The sequence below is a fragment of the Callithrix jacchus genome, chromosome 8, assembly GCF_049354715.1.
Source record: "Callithrix jacchus isolate 240 chromosome 8, calJac240_pri, whole genome shotgun sequence".
Classification (NCBI taxonomy): Eukaryota; Metazoa; Chordata; class Mammalia; order Primates; family Cebidae; genus Callithrix; species Callithrix jacchus.
Genome location: NC_133509.1, coordinates 104,415,065 through 104,433,722, shown reverse-complemented (window position 1 = coordinate 104,433,722; position 18,658 = coordinate 104,415,065). Strand labels below are relative to the sequence as shown.

The 18,658-nt window shown below is 39.0% G+C and overlaps 1 protein-coding gene across 13 annotated transcripts in view; it reads right to left on the bottom strand.

The window, feature by feature from the left end:
- The window catches only part of SLC39A9 (solute carrier family 39 member 9), a 62,118-nt gene that overhangs the window by 20,533 nt on the left and 22,927 nt on the right, over positions 1–18,658 (bottom strand). For 7 of the 13 annotated variants that reach the window (XM_054240097.2, XM_078335246.1, XM_054240096.2 and 4 more), the window contains 2 exons: positions 16,808–16,916; positions 103–300 (listed from right to left, as the gene is read on the bottom strand). In XM_054240097.2, coding sequence (XP_054096072.1) covers positions 103–241 — 139 coding nt within the window. In that variant the 5' untranslated portion in view covers positions 242–300; positions 16,808–16,916. Of the gene's footprint in view, positions 1–102; positions 301–16,098; positions 16,193–16,807; positions 16,917–18,658 lie in introns of all 13 variants that reach the window. The other 6 variants (XM_078335243.1, XM_078335248.1, XM_078335242.1 and 3 more) reach the window with 2 other exon arrangements.

The window sequence follows — 18,658 nt, the reverse complement described above, 5'->3', positions numbered from 1 at the left end:
GCACTAAATATAGCCACTGATACAGACTGAAATATTTGATCATTTGTAACTTTCTAAACTGCAAATTTATTGCACTGCCCAGAAAGCCTTGGAGCCACTCACCGTCAGTAGAATGCACATGGGAGTTACCAATCTGGTCCACCAGCAACATGAAAACGAAGCCCAGTACGAGGGAAACACCAATGTAGGCATGTAGCTGTGTGTGGTCGTGGCTGTGCTCATGTTCATGGACAACTGACATTTCTGCTGCTTTGTCTGATGCAATCACATTATGTGTTTCACTTGCTTGGTGGTGTTTTCCTAGAGCAGAATAAACCATAAAGAGAAAAAAATGTTTTTCCCCCAAAGCCATTTTCATGAAGAAGTTTCCATTCTTTGTATTTCAAGCTCTATTTACTTTACTGTAAAGACATCCACTTTCTATATTGTAATCCAGCCAATCACTAACTCCTTCAACTTAAAGTTCATGGTGAAAAAATTCCAAATGTCTTCTGCCTTTGGCATGCAGACCTTCTGATTGCCTATTATTCTCAAAACCTGGGAAGTGGAAGCAAATCACCATGCAAGAAAGCAATCATATTCCCAAAGGGACACCATCCCTAAATCTTGCTCTGTCGGAGAAATTCATGCCAATCTCATCAGAAACTACACTGTTTTATTCTGATGAAAATAGGCAAATGAAAAGCAGTAACAACAAAAATAATTACAAACAAATTCATCTAGTCTATACCTAGGTTGATACAAACATTTCAAATAAGGAACAAATTGAGTAGAAAATTTTTAGCTTTATAAAGTATCAGCAGACAATCGCCAGCAAGAAACCAAAAGGACAGAGCAGTTTAAGAGGCACATCCTTCAATCTAAATTCATTTCTAGAAATATGGAGGTTGAGAGACTCTGAATTGCAGTAAATGACACCTGGCCAGTTGAAAATCCCAGTAACATATTTTCATTTAAAACATAATGACATCTGGCTAGTTGAAAATCCCAGTAACATATTTTCATTTAAAACATAAATGCTTCAAGGCCAAAATGCTTATCTTTGCCGTACTTAAAAAATAGAGAATCACATACTAGACATTTATAATTTATAATCAGGTTAAGCATCTAACCTTTTTTTAAAAAATTGAGATCTCATCGTTCACTCAGGCTGGAGTGCAGCAGTGGTACAATCATGGCTCATTGTACCCTCAACCTCCCAGACTCAAGCAATCCTCCTACCTCAGCCTCCCAAGTAACTGGGAAACCACAGGCAAGTACCACTTGATTAAATAATCAGCTAATTTAAAAATTTTCTGTAGAAACAGGGTCTCCATATGTTGCCTAACTGGTCTTGAAACCTGTTAGGCAACTTCCTACCTCAACTTCCCAAAGTGGTGGGATTACAGGTATGAGCCACCATGCCCAGTCTACAGACCCTGTCTCTTAAAAACAAAAACAAAACAGGCTGAGCACAGTGGCTCATACCTGTAATCTCAGCACTTTGGGAGGCCAAGGCGGGCGGATCACAAGGTCAGGAAATTGAGACCATCCTGGCCAACATGGTGAAATCCCATCTCTACTAAAAATACAAAAATTAGCTGGGTGTGGTGGTGTGTGCCTGTAATCCCAGCTACTCAGGAGGCTGAGGCAGGAGAATCGCCTGAACCAGGGAGTTGGAGGTTGCAGTAAGCCAAGATTGTGCCACTGCCCTCCAGCCTGGTGACAGAGTGAGGCTCTGTCTCAAACAAAACAAAACAAAACAGTTTCACAAAATAAGATCCAACCCTACAATAGTTACAATACACTCTTCTATTTCTTTCTTTCCCTCTCTTTCTTTTTGAGACAGGGCACAGCCCTGTTACCCAGACTGGACTACAGTGGTGCAATCTCAGTTCACAGCAACCTCCATCTCCTGGACTCAAGTCATCCTCCTACCTCAGTCTCCCAAGAAGCTGGGACCACAGATACAAGCTACCAAGTCCTGCTAATTTTTATATTGTTTTTGTGGAGATGAGGTTTTGCCATATTGCCCAGGCTGGTCTCAAACTTTTGAGCTCAAGTGATCTACCCACCTTGGCCTCCCAAAGTGCTGGAATTATAAGGATGAGCCACTGTGCCTGGAACTATTCTTTTCTTTTTGAGACAGTCTTGCTCTGTACCCAGGCTGGAGTACAGTGGCATGATCTTGGCTCACTGCAACCCCTGCCTCCAGGGTTCAAGTGATTCTCATCCTTCAGCCTCCTGAGTAGCTGGGTTTACAGATACACTATATAGTGAGTTCTTGCAAGATCTGATGGTTTTACAAGGGACTCTTCCCCTCTTCACTTGGCACTTCTCCTTCTCACTGCCTTGTGAAGAAGGTGACTTGCTTCCCCTTTGTCTTCCACCATGATTGTAAGTTTCCTGAGGCCTCCCCAGCCATGCTGAACTGTGAGTCAATTAAACATCTTTATAAATTTCTAACCTTTATAAATTACCCAGTCTTGGGCATTTTGTTATAGCAGCATGAAAATGGACTAATACACTGGGCATGGTGGTGCACACTTGTAGCCCTAGCTACTTGGGAGGCTGAGGTTGGAGGACTTCTGGAGCCCAGGAGTTGGAGGCTGCAGTGAGCTATGATTCTATGATTGTGCCCTTGTACTCCAGCCTGGGCAAGACAGAGAGAGAGACCTTGTCTCTGGAAAATAAATAAATTAATTAAATCATTATCTAAAAGAAACCTGCAATTTATATGTTTATTGCAGCACTATTCACAATAGAAAAGATTTGGAATCAAACTAAGTGTCTGTCAGTGGATGAATGGATAAAGAAAATGCGGTAGATAAATATAGTGGAGTATTATGAAGCCATAAAAATACATGGAATCATGTTTTTTGCTGCAGTGCAGATGAAACTGGAAGTCATCTTAAGTAAAACAACTCAGAAAGCCAAATACTGCATGTTCTCACTTACAAGTGATACCTAAATAATGTGTAAACATGGACACAGCATATGGAATAGTACACTTTGGAGACTTGGAAGCATGGGTGGGAGGAGGGTGAGGAATAAGAAATTATTTAATGGGTACAAGGTACATTATTTGGGTGGTGATTTCACTAAAAGCCTAGATCTTACCACTACCCAAAATATCCATGTAACAGAACTGCACTTGTACCCCTTAAATTTACACCAATTAAAATGAATAATCTTAAAGAGCTCTATTTTTATGAATAAACATGAGGGCAAGAGTTAATAAGAGCAGATTAGCCCACCCCTATTCATTCATTCATTTTTCCAGATTTATTATCTGGAAAATGTTAAAGATTGGATAATATTCCATTCTGTGTGCGCATGCATGTGTATTACAACTTATCCACGCATCTACTGACAGACACATTGATTTCATATCTTGGCTCTCCTGAATACTGCTATAGTGAACATAACAGCAGAGATATTGCTTTGAGATACTGACTGCATTTGTCTTGGATATATACCCAGAAGTGGGATTGCTGGATCATAGGTATTTATATTTTGAATTTTCTGAGGAATCCCCATACTGTTTTCTATAATGGCTGTTTTACATTTCCACCAACAGGGTACAAGGCATCCTTCTTTTCCACATCTTTGCCAACAGCTATCCTTTGTCTTTTTGATGACAGCCATTTTAACAGGTGTGAGATGATATCTCACTGTGTTTTTGATTTGCATTTCCCTGATGATTAGTGATGCTGAGTGTTTTTTCACGTACCCGTTGGCCATTTGTATATCTTTGTTTGAGCAATGTCTATTCAGGTCCTTTGCCCATTTTTAATGTCTATTCAGGTCCTTTGAGTTGTTTTCTTGCTATTGAATTGCTTGAGTTCCTTTATATTTTGGATATTAAACCCTTACCAGATAAGGGTTTAAAACCTTTTCTCCCATTCCATTGGTTGTCTCTTTACTCCGCTGATTGTTTCCTTTGCTGTGCAGAAGCTCTTTCTAGTTTGATAGAATCCTATTTGTCTATTTTTGCTTTAGTTGCCCATGATTTGGGGGTCACACCCAAAACATCATTACCCAGAACAATGTTAAGAAACTTTCCCCTACATTTTCTTCTAATAGTTTTACATTTAAGACCTGAAACTGTATGTTTAAGTCTTTAATCCATTTTAAGTTCAATTTTGTATATCGTGTGAGATAAGGGTCCAGTTTTATTCTTCTGCATGTGGAAAACAGTTTTCCCAAAACCATTTATGAAGAAACTACCCTTTCTCACTATGTGTTCTTTGTACCTTTGCCTACTATCATTTCACTGTAAACAAAAGGATTTATTTCTGGGGTCTCTTTTCTGCTGTATTGGTCTACATATTTATTTTATCCCAATACCATACTATTTTGATTACTATAGCTTTGTAGTATATTTAGAAATCAGGTAGTGGTATGCTTCCAGTTTTGTTCTTATGGTTCAAGACTGCTTTGGCTTCAGGGCCTTCCATGGTTGCATATGAATTTTAGAATCGTTGCTTCTATTAAGGTTTATTTGGCTTACAATTCTGTAGGCTGTCCAAGAAGCATGAATCTGAGGATCTCAGGAAGCTTCCAATAATAGCAGAAGGGGAAGAGGAGTCAGCATATCACATGGCGAGAGAAGGGAGAGGTGCCATGCTCTTTTAAACAACTAGTTCTCCTGTGAACTAATAGAGGGAGAACTTACTCATTAGCAAGGGGACAGTACCAATACATGCATGAGGGATCCACCCTCATGACCCAAACACCTCCCGCAGGCTCTGCCTCCAACACTGGAATCAAGTTTCAACACAAGATGTGGAGGGGACAAATATCCAAACCATAGCAAATGCCAATGGAATTGTGATGGGGTTGCATTAAATCTGTAGATCACTTCAGGTAGCATGGATATTTTGACAATATTAATTCTTCCAATTCATGAACATAGAATATCTTATTTATATCTTCTCCAATTTCCTTAATCAATGTTTTATAGTTTTCAGCATATAGATTTTTACCACCTTGGTTAAATTTATGCTTAAGTATTTTATTTTCTGATCCTATTATGAATGAAATTGTTTTCATAGTTTCTTTTTCAAACAGTTCATTGTTAGTATACAGTGATTTTTTTTTTTTTTTTTTTTTGAGACGGAGTTTCGCTCTTGTTACCCAGGCTGGAGTGCAATGGCGCAATCTCGGCTCACCGCAACCTCCGCCCCCTGGGTTCAGGCAATTCTCCTGCCTCAGCCTCCTGAGTAGCTGGGATTACAGGCACGCGCCACCATGCCCAGCTAATTTTTTGTAATTTTTAGTAGAGACGGGGTTTCACCATGTTGACCAGGATGGTCTCGATCTCTTGACCCCGTGATCCACCCGCCTCGGCCTCCCAAAGTGCTGGGATTACAGGCTTGAGCCACCGCGCCCGGCCCTACAGTGATTTTTGTATGCTGATTTTATATCCTGCACTTCACTGCATTTGTTTGTTAGTTCTAATCATTTGTTGGATGAGTCTTCAGGTATTTTTATATATAAGATCATCTCATCTAAAAAGAGGCAACTTTACTTCTTCCTTTCCAATCTGAATGCCTTCTCTTTTGTTTGCCTGACTGTTCTGGCTAAGGCCCCTTGCATTTTATTTAAATGCAGAGCCAAGTGACAAAAAAACCCACAGATAATCATACCTCTACAAAGAATCTGATACACAGCATTCCTACAGAAGTGATAAAAATGAGTGGCATAATCTATATTGAGCCATCCCTGACAACAGCAGTTTTGACAACACATCATATTTGTATTTTCATTTTTGACCCAAAAGTCTACCTTCCTAAACATACCAATTCTAACAGTCCAAAGAATTTTGATGGTTTCAAATTTTGGCTCAACAGTCAAGTACTGCATTACCCAATAATCCTTGAAGTTCTTAAAACTTGTTTCTATAGACAGTTTTTTTTTCACATGAAAGATGACAATTACCTAATTCCAGTGATTTTAGAGCTATAATTACAGAGGTTTCTTTTTATGTTAATTAGTATTTAACAATGCTTATTAAAGCATCAGAGCAACTAGTTAAGATGATATACTGAGTTCTGAAAACAATTTATTTCATAATTGTAAGGTCCACAGAAGAACAAAACCATAGGCTGTAGTAACATGTATGCAAACTTCTTTCTTGAAGTATGAAGAAAAGTTGGTTTGCTCTACAATAAAGAAAGATAGAGGCGGGTGGGGGGGGGTGGGCATGGTGGCTCACACCTATAATCCCAGCACTTCGGGAAACCAAGGAGGGCAGATCACGAGGTCAGGAATTCAATATCAACCTGGCCAATATGGTGAAACCCCGTCTCTACTAAAGATACAAAATTTAGCTGGGCATGGTGGCATGTGCCTGTAGTCCCAGATGCTTGGGAGGGTGAGGCATGACAATCACTTGAACCTGGGAGGTGAAGGTTGTAGTGAGCTGAAACTGTATCACTGCACCCAGCCTGGGTGACAGAGCAAGACCCTGCCTCAAAGGAAAGAAAAAAGAAGAGAAGAAAAGAATAAATATCTCAAATCAATGAGCTTCACCTAAAGAAACTTTAAAAACTGGGAGGAAATAAATCAATTACTTGAAAGACAGAAACTCCCAAAACACACTCAAGAAGAACTAGGTAACTTGAACAGTCTTATATCTATCTATTCAAAAAACTGAATTCATAGTTAAAAACCTTCCAACATAGAAAACTCCAGGCCAACATGGCAAATTCACCAGTAAATTCTAACAAATATATAAGGAAGAAATATTATTGATTTTATACGTTCTTTTCTAGGATATAAAAGAGAAGGGAACACTTACCAAATCTAAGAGGCCAGCATCGTCCTAATAAAACCATACACAGACATTGTAAGAAAGGAAAACTACAGACCAATATTCTTCATAAACTGTGACACAAAAATCCTTAATAAAATATTAGTAAATTGAATCCAGCAGCATCTAAAAATAATTATATATAATAACTAGGAGGTGGGTATATGCAAGTCTAGTTCAACATTTGAAAATCAATCACTGTGATTTACTCCATTAACAGACTAAAAAAAGCATATGGGAATGATCCAGGATGGCCGATCGCTAATATCCCGGGATTGCAGCTTTCAGGGAAGGCACGGAGAACTAGAGGATGCCACACTTTCAGACAAATTCTGGTCGCTCACGGAGCAGAAGATCCCCCAGTGGAGGAAACGCACGGGTGGCCAGTGCGACTCTCGTGGCTGGTGCAGCGGTTCCGCCGGCACCTCGGCGCAGCAGCTCTCGGAGCAGAGTAAACAGGTTCGGAGGACCCGCACGGGTCCCCAGCAGGACACCAGAGCCCGGCGCAGCGGCTGTGATGGCACCTCGGCGCGGCAGCGCTCCGCGCAGAGTAAATGGGACCGGTTCCCCTTCTGACCGAGGTCTGGAGCCCCGGGAAGGCAGAGTCGCCTACTACGCCAGACAGGAGAATCCTGGGCAGAAAAGCACCATCAGTTTTAATGCCGCTGCTCTGGCCCTGGGAACTAACAACCTGGACGTCCACTCAAGAGACCTAATCTGAAAGTTGGTAATTTCAAAGACGACAGGAGGATAAATTTACAATGACGGGAAGAAACCAGCGTAAAAAAGCTGAGAATACTCAAAGTCAGAACGCCTCTCCCTCTAAAGATGATCACAGTTCCACATCAACAATGGAACAAGGCTTGATGGAGAACGAGTGCATCCTGATGACAGAATCACTCTTCAAGGAATGGATAATAACAAACTTCGGTGAGTTAAAAGAACATGTTGTAGCCCAACGTAAAGAAACTAGGAACTTTGTAAAAAGGTTTGATGAACTCCTATTGAGAATAGACAACTTAGAGAGGAGTATGAGTGAATTAATGGAACTGAAGAATACAATACAGGAAGTCGGAGAAGTATGCACAGGTTTAAACACTCGAATTGTTCAAGCAGAAGAAGGGATATCAGAGGTCAAAGTCCAACTTAATGAAATAAAATGTGAAGAAAAGATTAGAGAAAAAAGGATAAAAAGGAATGAGCAAAGTCTCCAAGAAATGTGGGACTATGTGAAAAGACCAAATTTACGTTTGATAGGTGTACCTAAATGCGATGGAGAGAATGAATCAAAGCTGAAAAATACCCTTCAGGATATTATTCAGGAAAATTTTCCTAAACTAGCAAAGCAGGTCAACATTCAACCCCAGGTAATACAGAGAACACCACAAAGATATTCCTCAAGAAGAGCAACCCCAAGGCACATAATCGTTAGATTCACCAGGGTTGAAATGAAGGAGAAAATACTAAGGGCAGCCAGAGAAAAAGGTCAGATTACCCACAAAGGCAAGCCTATCAGACTTACAGCAGATCTCTCAGCAGAAACTCTACAAGCCAGAAGAGAGTGGGGGCCAATATTCAACATCCTCAACGAACAGAACCTTCAGCCCAGAATTTCATATCCAGCCAAACTAAGCTTCACAACTGAAGGAAAAATAAAATCTTTTATGAACAAGCAAGAACTCAGAGATTTTATTACCACCAGGCCTGCTTTACAAGAGCTTCTGAAAGAAGCATTACACACAGAAAGAAACAACCAGTATTAGCCTTTCTAAAAATACACCAAAAAGTAAAGAGCACCAACATAAAGAAGAATTTACACCAACGAATGGATAAAACAGCCAGTCAACATCAAATGGCAGTAACCCTAAATTTAAATTGACTAAATCCCCCAATCAAAAGACACAGCCAAAACCCAATGGTATGTTACATCCAGACCTGTTTCACATGCAAGGATACACAAAGACTCAAAACAAAGGGATGGAGAAAGATTTACCAACCAAATGGAGAGCAAAAATAAATAATAAATAAATAAAAAGCAGGAGTTGCAATTCTCGTATCAGAGAAAATAGATTTTAAAGCAACAAAGATATAGTGGTAAAAGGATCAATGCAACAACAAGAGCTAACGATCCTAACACCCAGATACGAGACTTAGATTCAATGAGACAGAAAATTAATAAGGATATCAAGCACTCGAACTCAGATCTGGAACAAGTAAACTTAATAAATATTCACAGAGCTCTCCACTTCAAATACACAAAATATACATTTTAGTCAATACCATACCACACCTACCCATAAGTTTAAATGAAACACTGATGGGCCATTATTAATACCCAATTTTTTTCAAAATAAAGCAATATTTCCATTTACTCTCCCTCTTTCTTTTCCTCTTTCTTCCTCTCCTTTACTTATTTTTTTTTTCCTTCTTTCTCTCAAAAAAAAAAAGAAATCAACTTGTAAACCTCTAGATCCAGGTCGGCAATGTCTCTCTCATTGCTTGATTCCCTTCCTTCCCTTCCCTCCCTCCCTCCCTCCCCGCTTCCTCCCTTCCTTCCTTCCTTCATCCCTTCCTTCCTCCCTACCGTCCTTCTTCTCTCCCTTCCTGCCTTCCTCCCCCCACCAAAAAAAAAAAAAAAAGCATATGATGAAATTCAACATCCATTCAAGATAAAAACTCTCAGCATGCTAGGAACAGAATGGAACTTCCTTATAACATTAAAGTGGCCATACTGCCCAAAGCAATCTATAGATTCAATATTATTCCTATCAAATTACCAACATCATTTTTTACAGAACTAAAAAAATTATTCTAAAATTCATATGGAACCAAAAAACAGACTGAATAGCCAAAGCACTCCTAAGCAAAAAGGACAAAGCCAAATGCAACACATTACCTGACTTTAAACTAAACTATAAGACTACAGTAACCAAAACAGTGTGGTCCTGGTAGAAAAACAGACACATAGACCAATATAGAACAAATAACCCAGAAAAAAAGCCATACACTGACAGCCATCTGATTTTCAGGAAAGTCACCATGGAGGACTCCCTAGTCAATAAATGGTGCTGGGATAGCTGGCTAGCCATAGGCAGAGGAATGAAACTAGACCCCTACCTTTTACCAAATACAAAAACTAACTCACAGTGGATTAAAGATTTAAATATAAGACCTCAAACTAGAAGAATCCTAGAAGAAAACCTAGGAAACCACTCTGGACATCAGCCTTAGGAAAGAATTTATGACTAACTCCTCAAAAGCAATTGCAATAAAAACAAAAATTGACAAGTAAGACCTAATAAAACTAAGTAGCTTCTGCACAGCAAACTACCAACAGAAAAAACAGAATGGGAGAAAATATTCACAAACTACGCATCTGACAAAGGTTTAGTATCCATAATCTATCAGGAACTTAAAAAACTAAACAAGCAAAAGACAACCACATTAAAAAATAGGCAAAAGACATGAATGGACACTTCTCAAAAAGACATACGAGCTGCCAACAAACACGAAAAACTGCTCCAAATCACTAACCAGCAGAGAAATGCAAATCAAAACCACAATGAGATATCATCTTATACCAATCGAAATGGATATTGTTAAAAAGTCAAAAAACAACACGCTGGCAAGGCTAGGGAGAAAAGGGAACAGTTATACACTGTTAGTGGGAATGTAAATTAGTTCAGTCACTATGGAAAGCAGTTTTGGAGATTTCTCAAAGAATTTAAAACAGAGCTAGCATTCAACCCTGCAATCCCATTACTGAGTATATATCCAAAAGAAAGCAAATCACTGTACCAAAAAGAAACATGTACTCTTATGTACATCACAGTACTATTCTCAATAGCAAAGACATAGAATCAACTTAGCTGCCCATCAACGATAGACTGGATAAAGAAAATGTGGTACATATACACCACGGAATACCATTCAGCCACATAAAGAATGAAATCATGTCCTTTGCAGCAAGGTAGATGAAGGTGGAGGCTATTATCCTAAGTAAATTAAGGCAGGAACAAAAAACCAAACACCACACGTTCTCACTTCTAAGTGGGAGCTAAACATCAGGTACTCATGGACATAAAGATGGCAATAATAGAAACTGGGGACCACTAGATGGGAAGGAAAGAAGGAAGGTAAAAGGTGAAAAAATACTGGTATGCTCAGTACCTGGGTGATGAGATCATTGTACCCCTATCCTCAGCATCATGAAATAGAGCCAGGTAAGAAACCTGGACATGTACCCCCTAAATCTAAAATGAAAGTTGGGAAAAAAAGAGATAAAGGGAATCCATAAAAAACCTGTATCTAACCTCATATTTAATGGTGAAAGACTGAATGTAAGTAGGGCAAGAATGCTCATTTTCATTCCTAATCAGTCTCAGAACGGATAGTCTAGTTAGGGCAACAAGGAAGGGAAAAAAGGCAGTTAGGAAAGGAAAAGGTTAAGCTGTCCCTATTCGTAGACGACATAAATATTTATGTAGCAGATCCCAAGAAATCTACAAAAAAGTACCTAGGCGTAATGAAATTTATTATACTAGAACTTTCTACATATTAGAATACTAGAAATTGAAAGCATTTTGAAAGTATTATTTACAATTACTAAAAACATGAAATATTTGGGCATAAATCAATAAAATATCTGCAGCTCTATAAGCTAAAATTACAATTACAGTGATGAAATAAATCAAAGCTCTAAATAAATGGAGAGACTGGGCTCATTGATTGGAAAATACAATATTCTTAAGGTGTCTATTCTTTCCCAAATTTATGGATTCAACTTAATCTCAGTCAGAATCCCAGGATGATTTATTCTGTAGATATATGACAAGCTGATTTAAAAATTTTTATGGAACGGCAAAGAATTTTATGGAAAGCCAAAACAATTTTGAAAAATAAGAACAAAGTGGGCTGGGTGGGGTGGCTCATGCCTATAATCCCAGCCAACGTGGGAGGATCACTTAGGGCCAGGAGTTCAAGACCAGCCTGGGCAACAGAGTGAGACTGTCTCTACAAAAAGTTTAAATAATAAGCCAGGCATGGTGGCATGCACCTGTAGTCCTAGCTGCTGGAGAGGCTGAGGTGGGAGGATTGTTTGAGCACAGGAGTTTGAGGTTACAGTGAGCTATCATCACTCCAGCCTAGGAGAAAGAGTGAGACCCTGTCTCAAAAAAAAAAAAAAAAAAAAAAAATCAGAAGGACTACACTACTTGATTTCAAGATTTGCTATGAAGCTACAGTCATCGAGACAATGTAGTACCGCAAAGGGTAAACAAACAAATCAATAAAACAGAATAGAGAATCCAGACATAGACCAACGCAAATACAGTTAATTGATTTTTGACAAAAGTGCAAAAACAATTCAATAGAGAAATGATTTTTTTTTCAACAAGCAATGTTGGAACTACTGAACATCAATCCATATGCCAAAAAATGAACTTTCACCTACATTCAAAATTATATCAAAATAGAAAATAGAACTAAACGTCAAAGTGAAAATTATAAAAATTCTAGAGGAAAATGAAAGAGAATATCTTTGTGAATTTGGGCTCAGCAAGGGGTTTTTAGATATGATACCAAAAGCACAATCTTAAAAGAAATAACTGGAAAAATGGACTTCATCAGAATTAGAAACTGTTCTCCAAAAGATACTGTTAAGAGAATGAAAAGATAAGCCACGAACTAGGAGAAAATATTTGCAGAACATGTATCTGATAAAGGACTTGTATCTAGAATACACAAAGGACTCTCAAAACTCAATAAGAAAACTCAATTTTTAAAATGAGTAAAAGGCTTGATATCACCACAGAAGCTCTAACAATGGCAATTAAGCATATGACAAGATGTTCAGCATCATTAGTCACAGGGAAATGCAAACTAAAACCACACTGAGATATCACTACGCTGCTATTAGAATGGCTAAAATAAAAAACTAAAACAAAACAGACAATACCAAGTGTTGACAAGGAAGGGGAGAACTGGAACTTTCATCTATTATTGATGAGAATGCAAAATATTACAGCCACTTTAGAAAGAGTTTGTCAGTTTCCCATGAAATTAAACATATATTTGTCATGTGACCCAGCAATCCTACCTGTAGGTATTTTTTTTTTGAGACAGGGTATGGCTCTGTCGCCGGCTGGAGTGCAGTGGCACAATCTTAGCTCACTGAAACCTCTGGCTCCCAGGCTCAAGCAATCCTCCCACCTCAGTCTCCTAAGGAGCTGGGACTACAGGTATGCGGCACCACGTGTGGCTAATTTTTTGTAGGAATAGGGTTTTGCTATGTTGCCCAGGCTGGCACTTATAAGTATTTTTGCAAGAAAAATAAAAACTCACGTTCGTACAAAAACCTGTATATTCATAGTGACTTTATTCATAGTCACTCAAATCAGAAACCACCCATATATATATGTCTTCCAACTGGTGAAGGAACAGACAAATATGGTTCATCCAAACAATGAAATACTACGCAGAAGAAAAGGTACAAATTACTGATATACAGAACAAAATGAGGGGACTTCAAAAATCTTGTTGAAAAATGAAATTAAAAGATTAAAAAAATTAAAAAATATAACCTTCATTTCTCAACATAAGCTCTATCAAGTGTGAGACACTTTTGTAAATAATGATACCAGCTGTTTAGTTCACCTCTAAAAAACTAAGGGTCCTGGAAATTTAACCATGTCAATCAATGTAGTCTTTTTTACATTATTAACTGAAGAAAAATGGGTGCCCTTTGTAGATTTTAAGATTAGGAAACAAAAAGAAGTTGGAAGGAGTCAAATCAGGACTATAAAGCAGATACCTAAAACCTTCCCATTGAAAATCTCGCAAAATTGCCCTTGTTTGATGAGAGCAATGAACAGGAACATTGCAACGGTGGAGGACTCTCTGATGAAGCATTCCTGGGCATTTTTCTGCTTATGCTTTGGCCAACTTTCTTAAAACCCGCTCATAATATGCAGGTGTTATGGTTCTTTGGCACTCTAGAAAATCAACAAGCAAAATGCCTTGCACATCCCCAAACACTGTCAGTGACCTTTGCTCTTGACTGACCCACTTTGCTTTGACTGACATTTCCACTGTTTGGCAGCCATTGCTTTGAATGTGCTTTGCCTTCAGGATCGTATTGGTAAAGCCATGCTTCATCTTGTGCTAAAGTTCTTTGAAAAAATGCTCCAGGATCTTGATCCCACTTGGATCCCATTTCCATTCAGAGTTCTGCTCTTGTCTGCAGCTGATCTGGGCACAACCGTTTTGACATCTATTGAGTGGAAAGTCTGTTCAACTTAAAATTTTCAGTCGAACTGTGTAAGCTGAACCAATGTAGAGGGCTATGGGGTTGGCTATTTTTTATGCTGTTAATTTTGTCTTCTTTAATTATAGTATGAACAAAATTAATTTTTTTCTGTGAAAATAGATGTGGCTGGTCTGAAGCTGCAGGCTTCATTTTGAACATCATCTTGTCCCTTCTTAAAACAACTTATCCATTTGTAAACTGCTGAATTCTTTTGAACATTGTCCCCATAAATTTTTGTAAACCATCAGTGATTTTTCCATTCTTGCACCCAACCTTCTCCACAAATTTGATGTTTATTCTTGTTTCAATCTTAGCAGAATTCATATTACTCCAATACAGGCTCTTTTCCTTGTAATAACCTTCTTAGTGCCTCTAACTGTATCCCATTCAGATATGTTACAACAAGTCAGTGCAAGCTTATTTTCGTGCAAAAAAGGTTTTTGAAATCCATGCGTAGTTTTTCCACAATACACATTTTCCCTTCATATGAGATTCAAATGCATTATGCTAAATAAAAAGCCAGACCCAAAGGTTACATGATTCCACTTATACGACATTCTGAAAAGGCAAAACTATAAAGACAGAGAAGAGATCAGTTGTATGCCAGGGGTTGGGAATGGAGGAAAGATTTTAGCCTTAAACTATAACTGGCCTGAGGGTGGTGGCTCACACCTATAATCCCAGCACTTTGGGAGGCCAAGCTGGGAAGACTTGTTGAGTCCCAGAGTTGGGGACCAGCGTAGGCAACAGAGGAAGACTCTATCACTACAAAAAAAATTAAAAATTAGCCAGGCACAGCAGTGTGCGTCTATAGTCCCAGCTACTCAGGAGGCTGAGGTGGGAGGATAGCTTGAACCCAAGAGAGTTGAGGCTTCAGTGAGCTGTGATCACAAAACTGGACAACAGAGTGAGACTCTGTCTCAAAACAAATAAAAAAAAAATACGAAAAAAAAAACCAAACCCCAACTATACCTGAAATATGGTATATGAAATATATCTCAAATTGATACTAAAAATAATACAAAGAAGCTATACTTGAAGCACTTCTTTACTCTACTCTAGTGTTTCCAAAACTTGTTTCATAAGAATCATAGACAAGGCGCGGTGGCTCACGTCTGTAATCCCAGCACTTTGGGAGGCTGAGGCGGGTGGATCACAAGGTCAAGAGATTGAGACCATCCTGGTCAACATGGTGAAACCCCGTCTCTACTAAAAATACAAAAAATTAGCTGGGCACAGTGGCGTGTGCCTGTAATCCCAGCTACTCAAGAGGCTGAGGCAGGAGAATTGCCTGAACCCAGGAGGCGGAGGTTGCGGTGAGCTGAGATCGCGCCATTGCACTCCAGCCTGGGTAAACAAGAGCGAAACTCCGGCTCAAAAAAAAAAGATATCCTGGGATCCTTCCCTGGAGATTGATTAAGGAATCTAAACTGGTGGTCAGGAAATTACACTTTTAAAATGCACCTCTTCCTTGAGGAAACGATAAATCATTATCACACAAGTTTAGAAAACAACTGCCACCCATAAAAAGCCAAATATTAGGATAGTGATTTCTACAGTGGAATCACATCTCAGAAAAATTCAAGATGGCCCACTAGGATATGAAAGAAAATACTGATCTTCTATGTATATTTAAATCTCAGGTCTCAAAAATGTTCCTATTTTTGGAGTGTATTTTATAATGTACACATTAAATCAGTGCAATAGTGCATGTAAATCATTCCCCCCACCCCCTATAGGATGTATGACCATAAAAAAGTAGAGACCACTGCTTTAAGGCTCCCCAATACAGCTGACCACTCCTCGGCCCCTGTCCTATCTTGCAATCCTCATTTATATCTGCAGTCCTCATTTATATCTAACACAACGCTTCACCCATCAAACCCGAGGCCTAAGAGCGTCATTATTCTGGATGAAGGACAGTTATTTTCCTCTACCAAGATCTGAAAAAAGTATATATTATATTGTATCTTGTAAGAAATTTGGAAGTGCCTACCTCTTTATACTATTCTTAACATCTGGTAAACTCTTGGTACTTGAGGATTCAGCTCACAGATTTAACAGCTGTGGTGTTGATCCTTCACAGGTAACTGCAAAGTTTCATGACATGTAGTAATCTGATTTTGCTGAGTCGCAAATGTGAATCAAGTATGCTTCTCAGCTGTGTGAAGGCTGAAATTACTTTGCTGGTGAGTGAACCAAGCTGACCACCAAGCATTTACTCTCACACAACCATCCTGTTCCCTCTGCTTGTTGCTATTAAGGTCAGGAAAGGCCTCTTTAATTTTTCAGTTATCTTTTACTGCATAGGTCCTCACCAATTATCTATAAAGTTTACTGTAAAGGGTCCTTAAATGTTTATATCTATATATTTTTTAAATTAAACAAAAAATGCAACCACTATCATGTGGGATTTGGGAAGTGTTTGAGTAAGCATTAAAAAAGAACTGTCGTCACTTAAATGACTCATATTCATGCACTATGGCAAATAAACATTAAGTGGCATTTATGAATTGGGCCATTCAATTCACAAACTGCTAAGGATGTGTTCAATATCAAAGACAGCAAGATATCTCTCAACAATTCTTCTCAGGGTAGAATTTACAGTAAACATGAACTGTGCTCAGAAAATATACCACTAAGTTTCATCCTGCCAACCCTCCAAGTCAATAACGTATCTCAAATAAGGCTCTTCTCTTTCTCACCCTCAAGAATGTCTTCATAAAGGGCATGTACTCCTTCGGGCACGATGACCGCCAGAGCAGTTCCACAGAGAAGTCCAGCACCCAAAACAGTCACCAGCTTCAGTCGCTCCTGGGCAGAAAACAAAAGAAATCATTGCAAACTCTGATTAATGAATGGGAAAAAATTTCTGAAGTATCTGTAATCAAAACTATGAGCTGCTCATTCGTTAGACCAACATCTACAGTAGATAGTGAAGATTAAAAATGATCAATTTCATGAATAATGCCAATTAAAGAGGTTTTTTTTTTTTTTGAGACAGTCTTGCTCTGTCGCCCAGGCTGGAGGGCAGTGGGGTGTCTTGGCTCACTGCAACCTTCACCTCCCGGGTTCCAGTGATTCTCCTGCCTCAGCCCCTGTGTAGCTGGGATTACAGGCACACACCACCACATCTGGCTAATTTTTGTATTTTGAGTAGAGACGGGGTTTCACCATGTTGGCCAGGCTGGTCTCAAACTCTTGACCTCAGGTGATTGGCCCGCCTTGGTCTCCCAAAGTGCTAGGATTATAGCATGAGCCACCACACCCGGCTGAGATAGTTTTTTTTTTGTTGTTTTTTTTTTTGAGACAGAGTCTTGCTCTGTTGCCCAGGCTGGAGTGCAGTGGCGTGATCTTGGCTCACTGCAACCTCTGCCTCCTGGGTTCAAGCAATTCTCTCTGTCTCAGCCTCCTAAGTAGCTGGGATTACAGGCACCCGCCAGCACACCTGGCTAATTTTTGTATTTTGGGTACAGATGGGGTTTCACCATGTTGGCCAGGCTGGTCCTGATCTCCTGACTTCATGATCCTCCTGCCTCAGCCTCCCAAAGTGCTGGGATCAGGCATGAGCCACCGTGCCTGGCTGAAATGAAATTTTTTAAATGACCAAGTTAACAATGAGTTGAGAAAACATCTACTATCCATGATAGGGAGAACATGTACACTTTAACACTAGAAGGAATGTGAATTGCTACAACCTATCTGGACCACAATTTGGCATTTAGATTTAAAGCCTCAAAAATGCGAACTCTTTAATTCAGAAATTTTACTTCCAGGAATTCACCCTAATAAAGACTTGTGCAAAGATGACCATTGTGCTTTTTACAAATGTAAACCTAAAAATAAATGTCCAATAAAGGAGACTGGCTAAATAAACTCTAAAATTCATCAGAGTACCATACCACTCAGCTATTAAAAATTATGATATAAGTCGGTTCATGGATATAGGAAGTCAAGAAAGTCTGATGGCAACAAGTATGTAATGATAACCTTGTATTTACAAAAAATATTTATACGTAAGTAGAACACGTTACATTAAACAGTAACAAATTTTTACTTAAAATGTATAAATAATTGCAATACATAAATATATAACTTATAAAACATTTATCTACAATAAACGTATTACTCATATGATGAAAAAAATTTAGACAGTAATGCTAAAATTCTTCTATGCTTTTAATCCAACTTAATTCCAATTGTTTTCTTTTTACCCGAGTTTGAGAGACTCCCTCCTGTCATATACAAAGATTAGATTTCAAAGTTTCTTGAAACAGCAGAATACCATAATATGACTTCCTGGGATCTCAGAAGTATGAAAAACGATCTTAAGAACTACAATTAGGTGGGTGGATCACCTGAGGTCAGGAGTTCGAGACCAGCCTGGCTAACACGGAAAAACCCCAGCTCTACTAAAACTACAAAAATTAGCTGGGTTTGGTGGTGCGCACCTGTAATCCTAGCTACTTGGGAGGCTGAGAAAGGAGAATCACTTGAAACCAGGCGTCAGATGTTGCAGTAAGCCGAGGTCGTGCTGCTGCTCTCCAGCCTGTGTG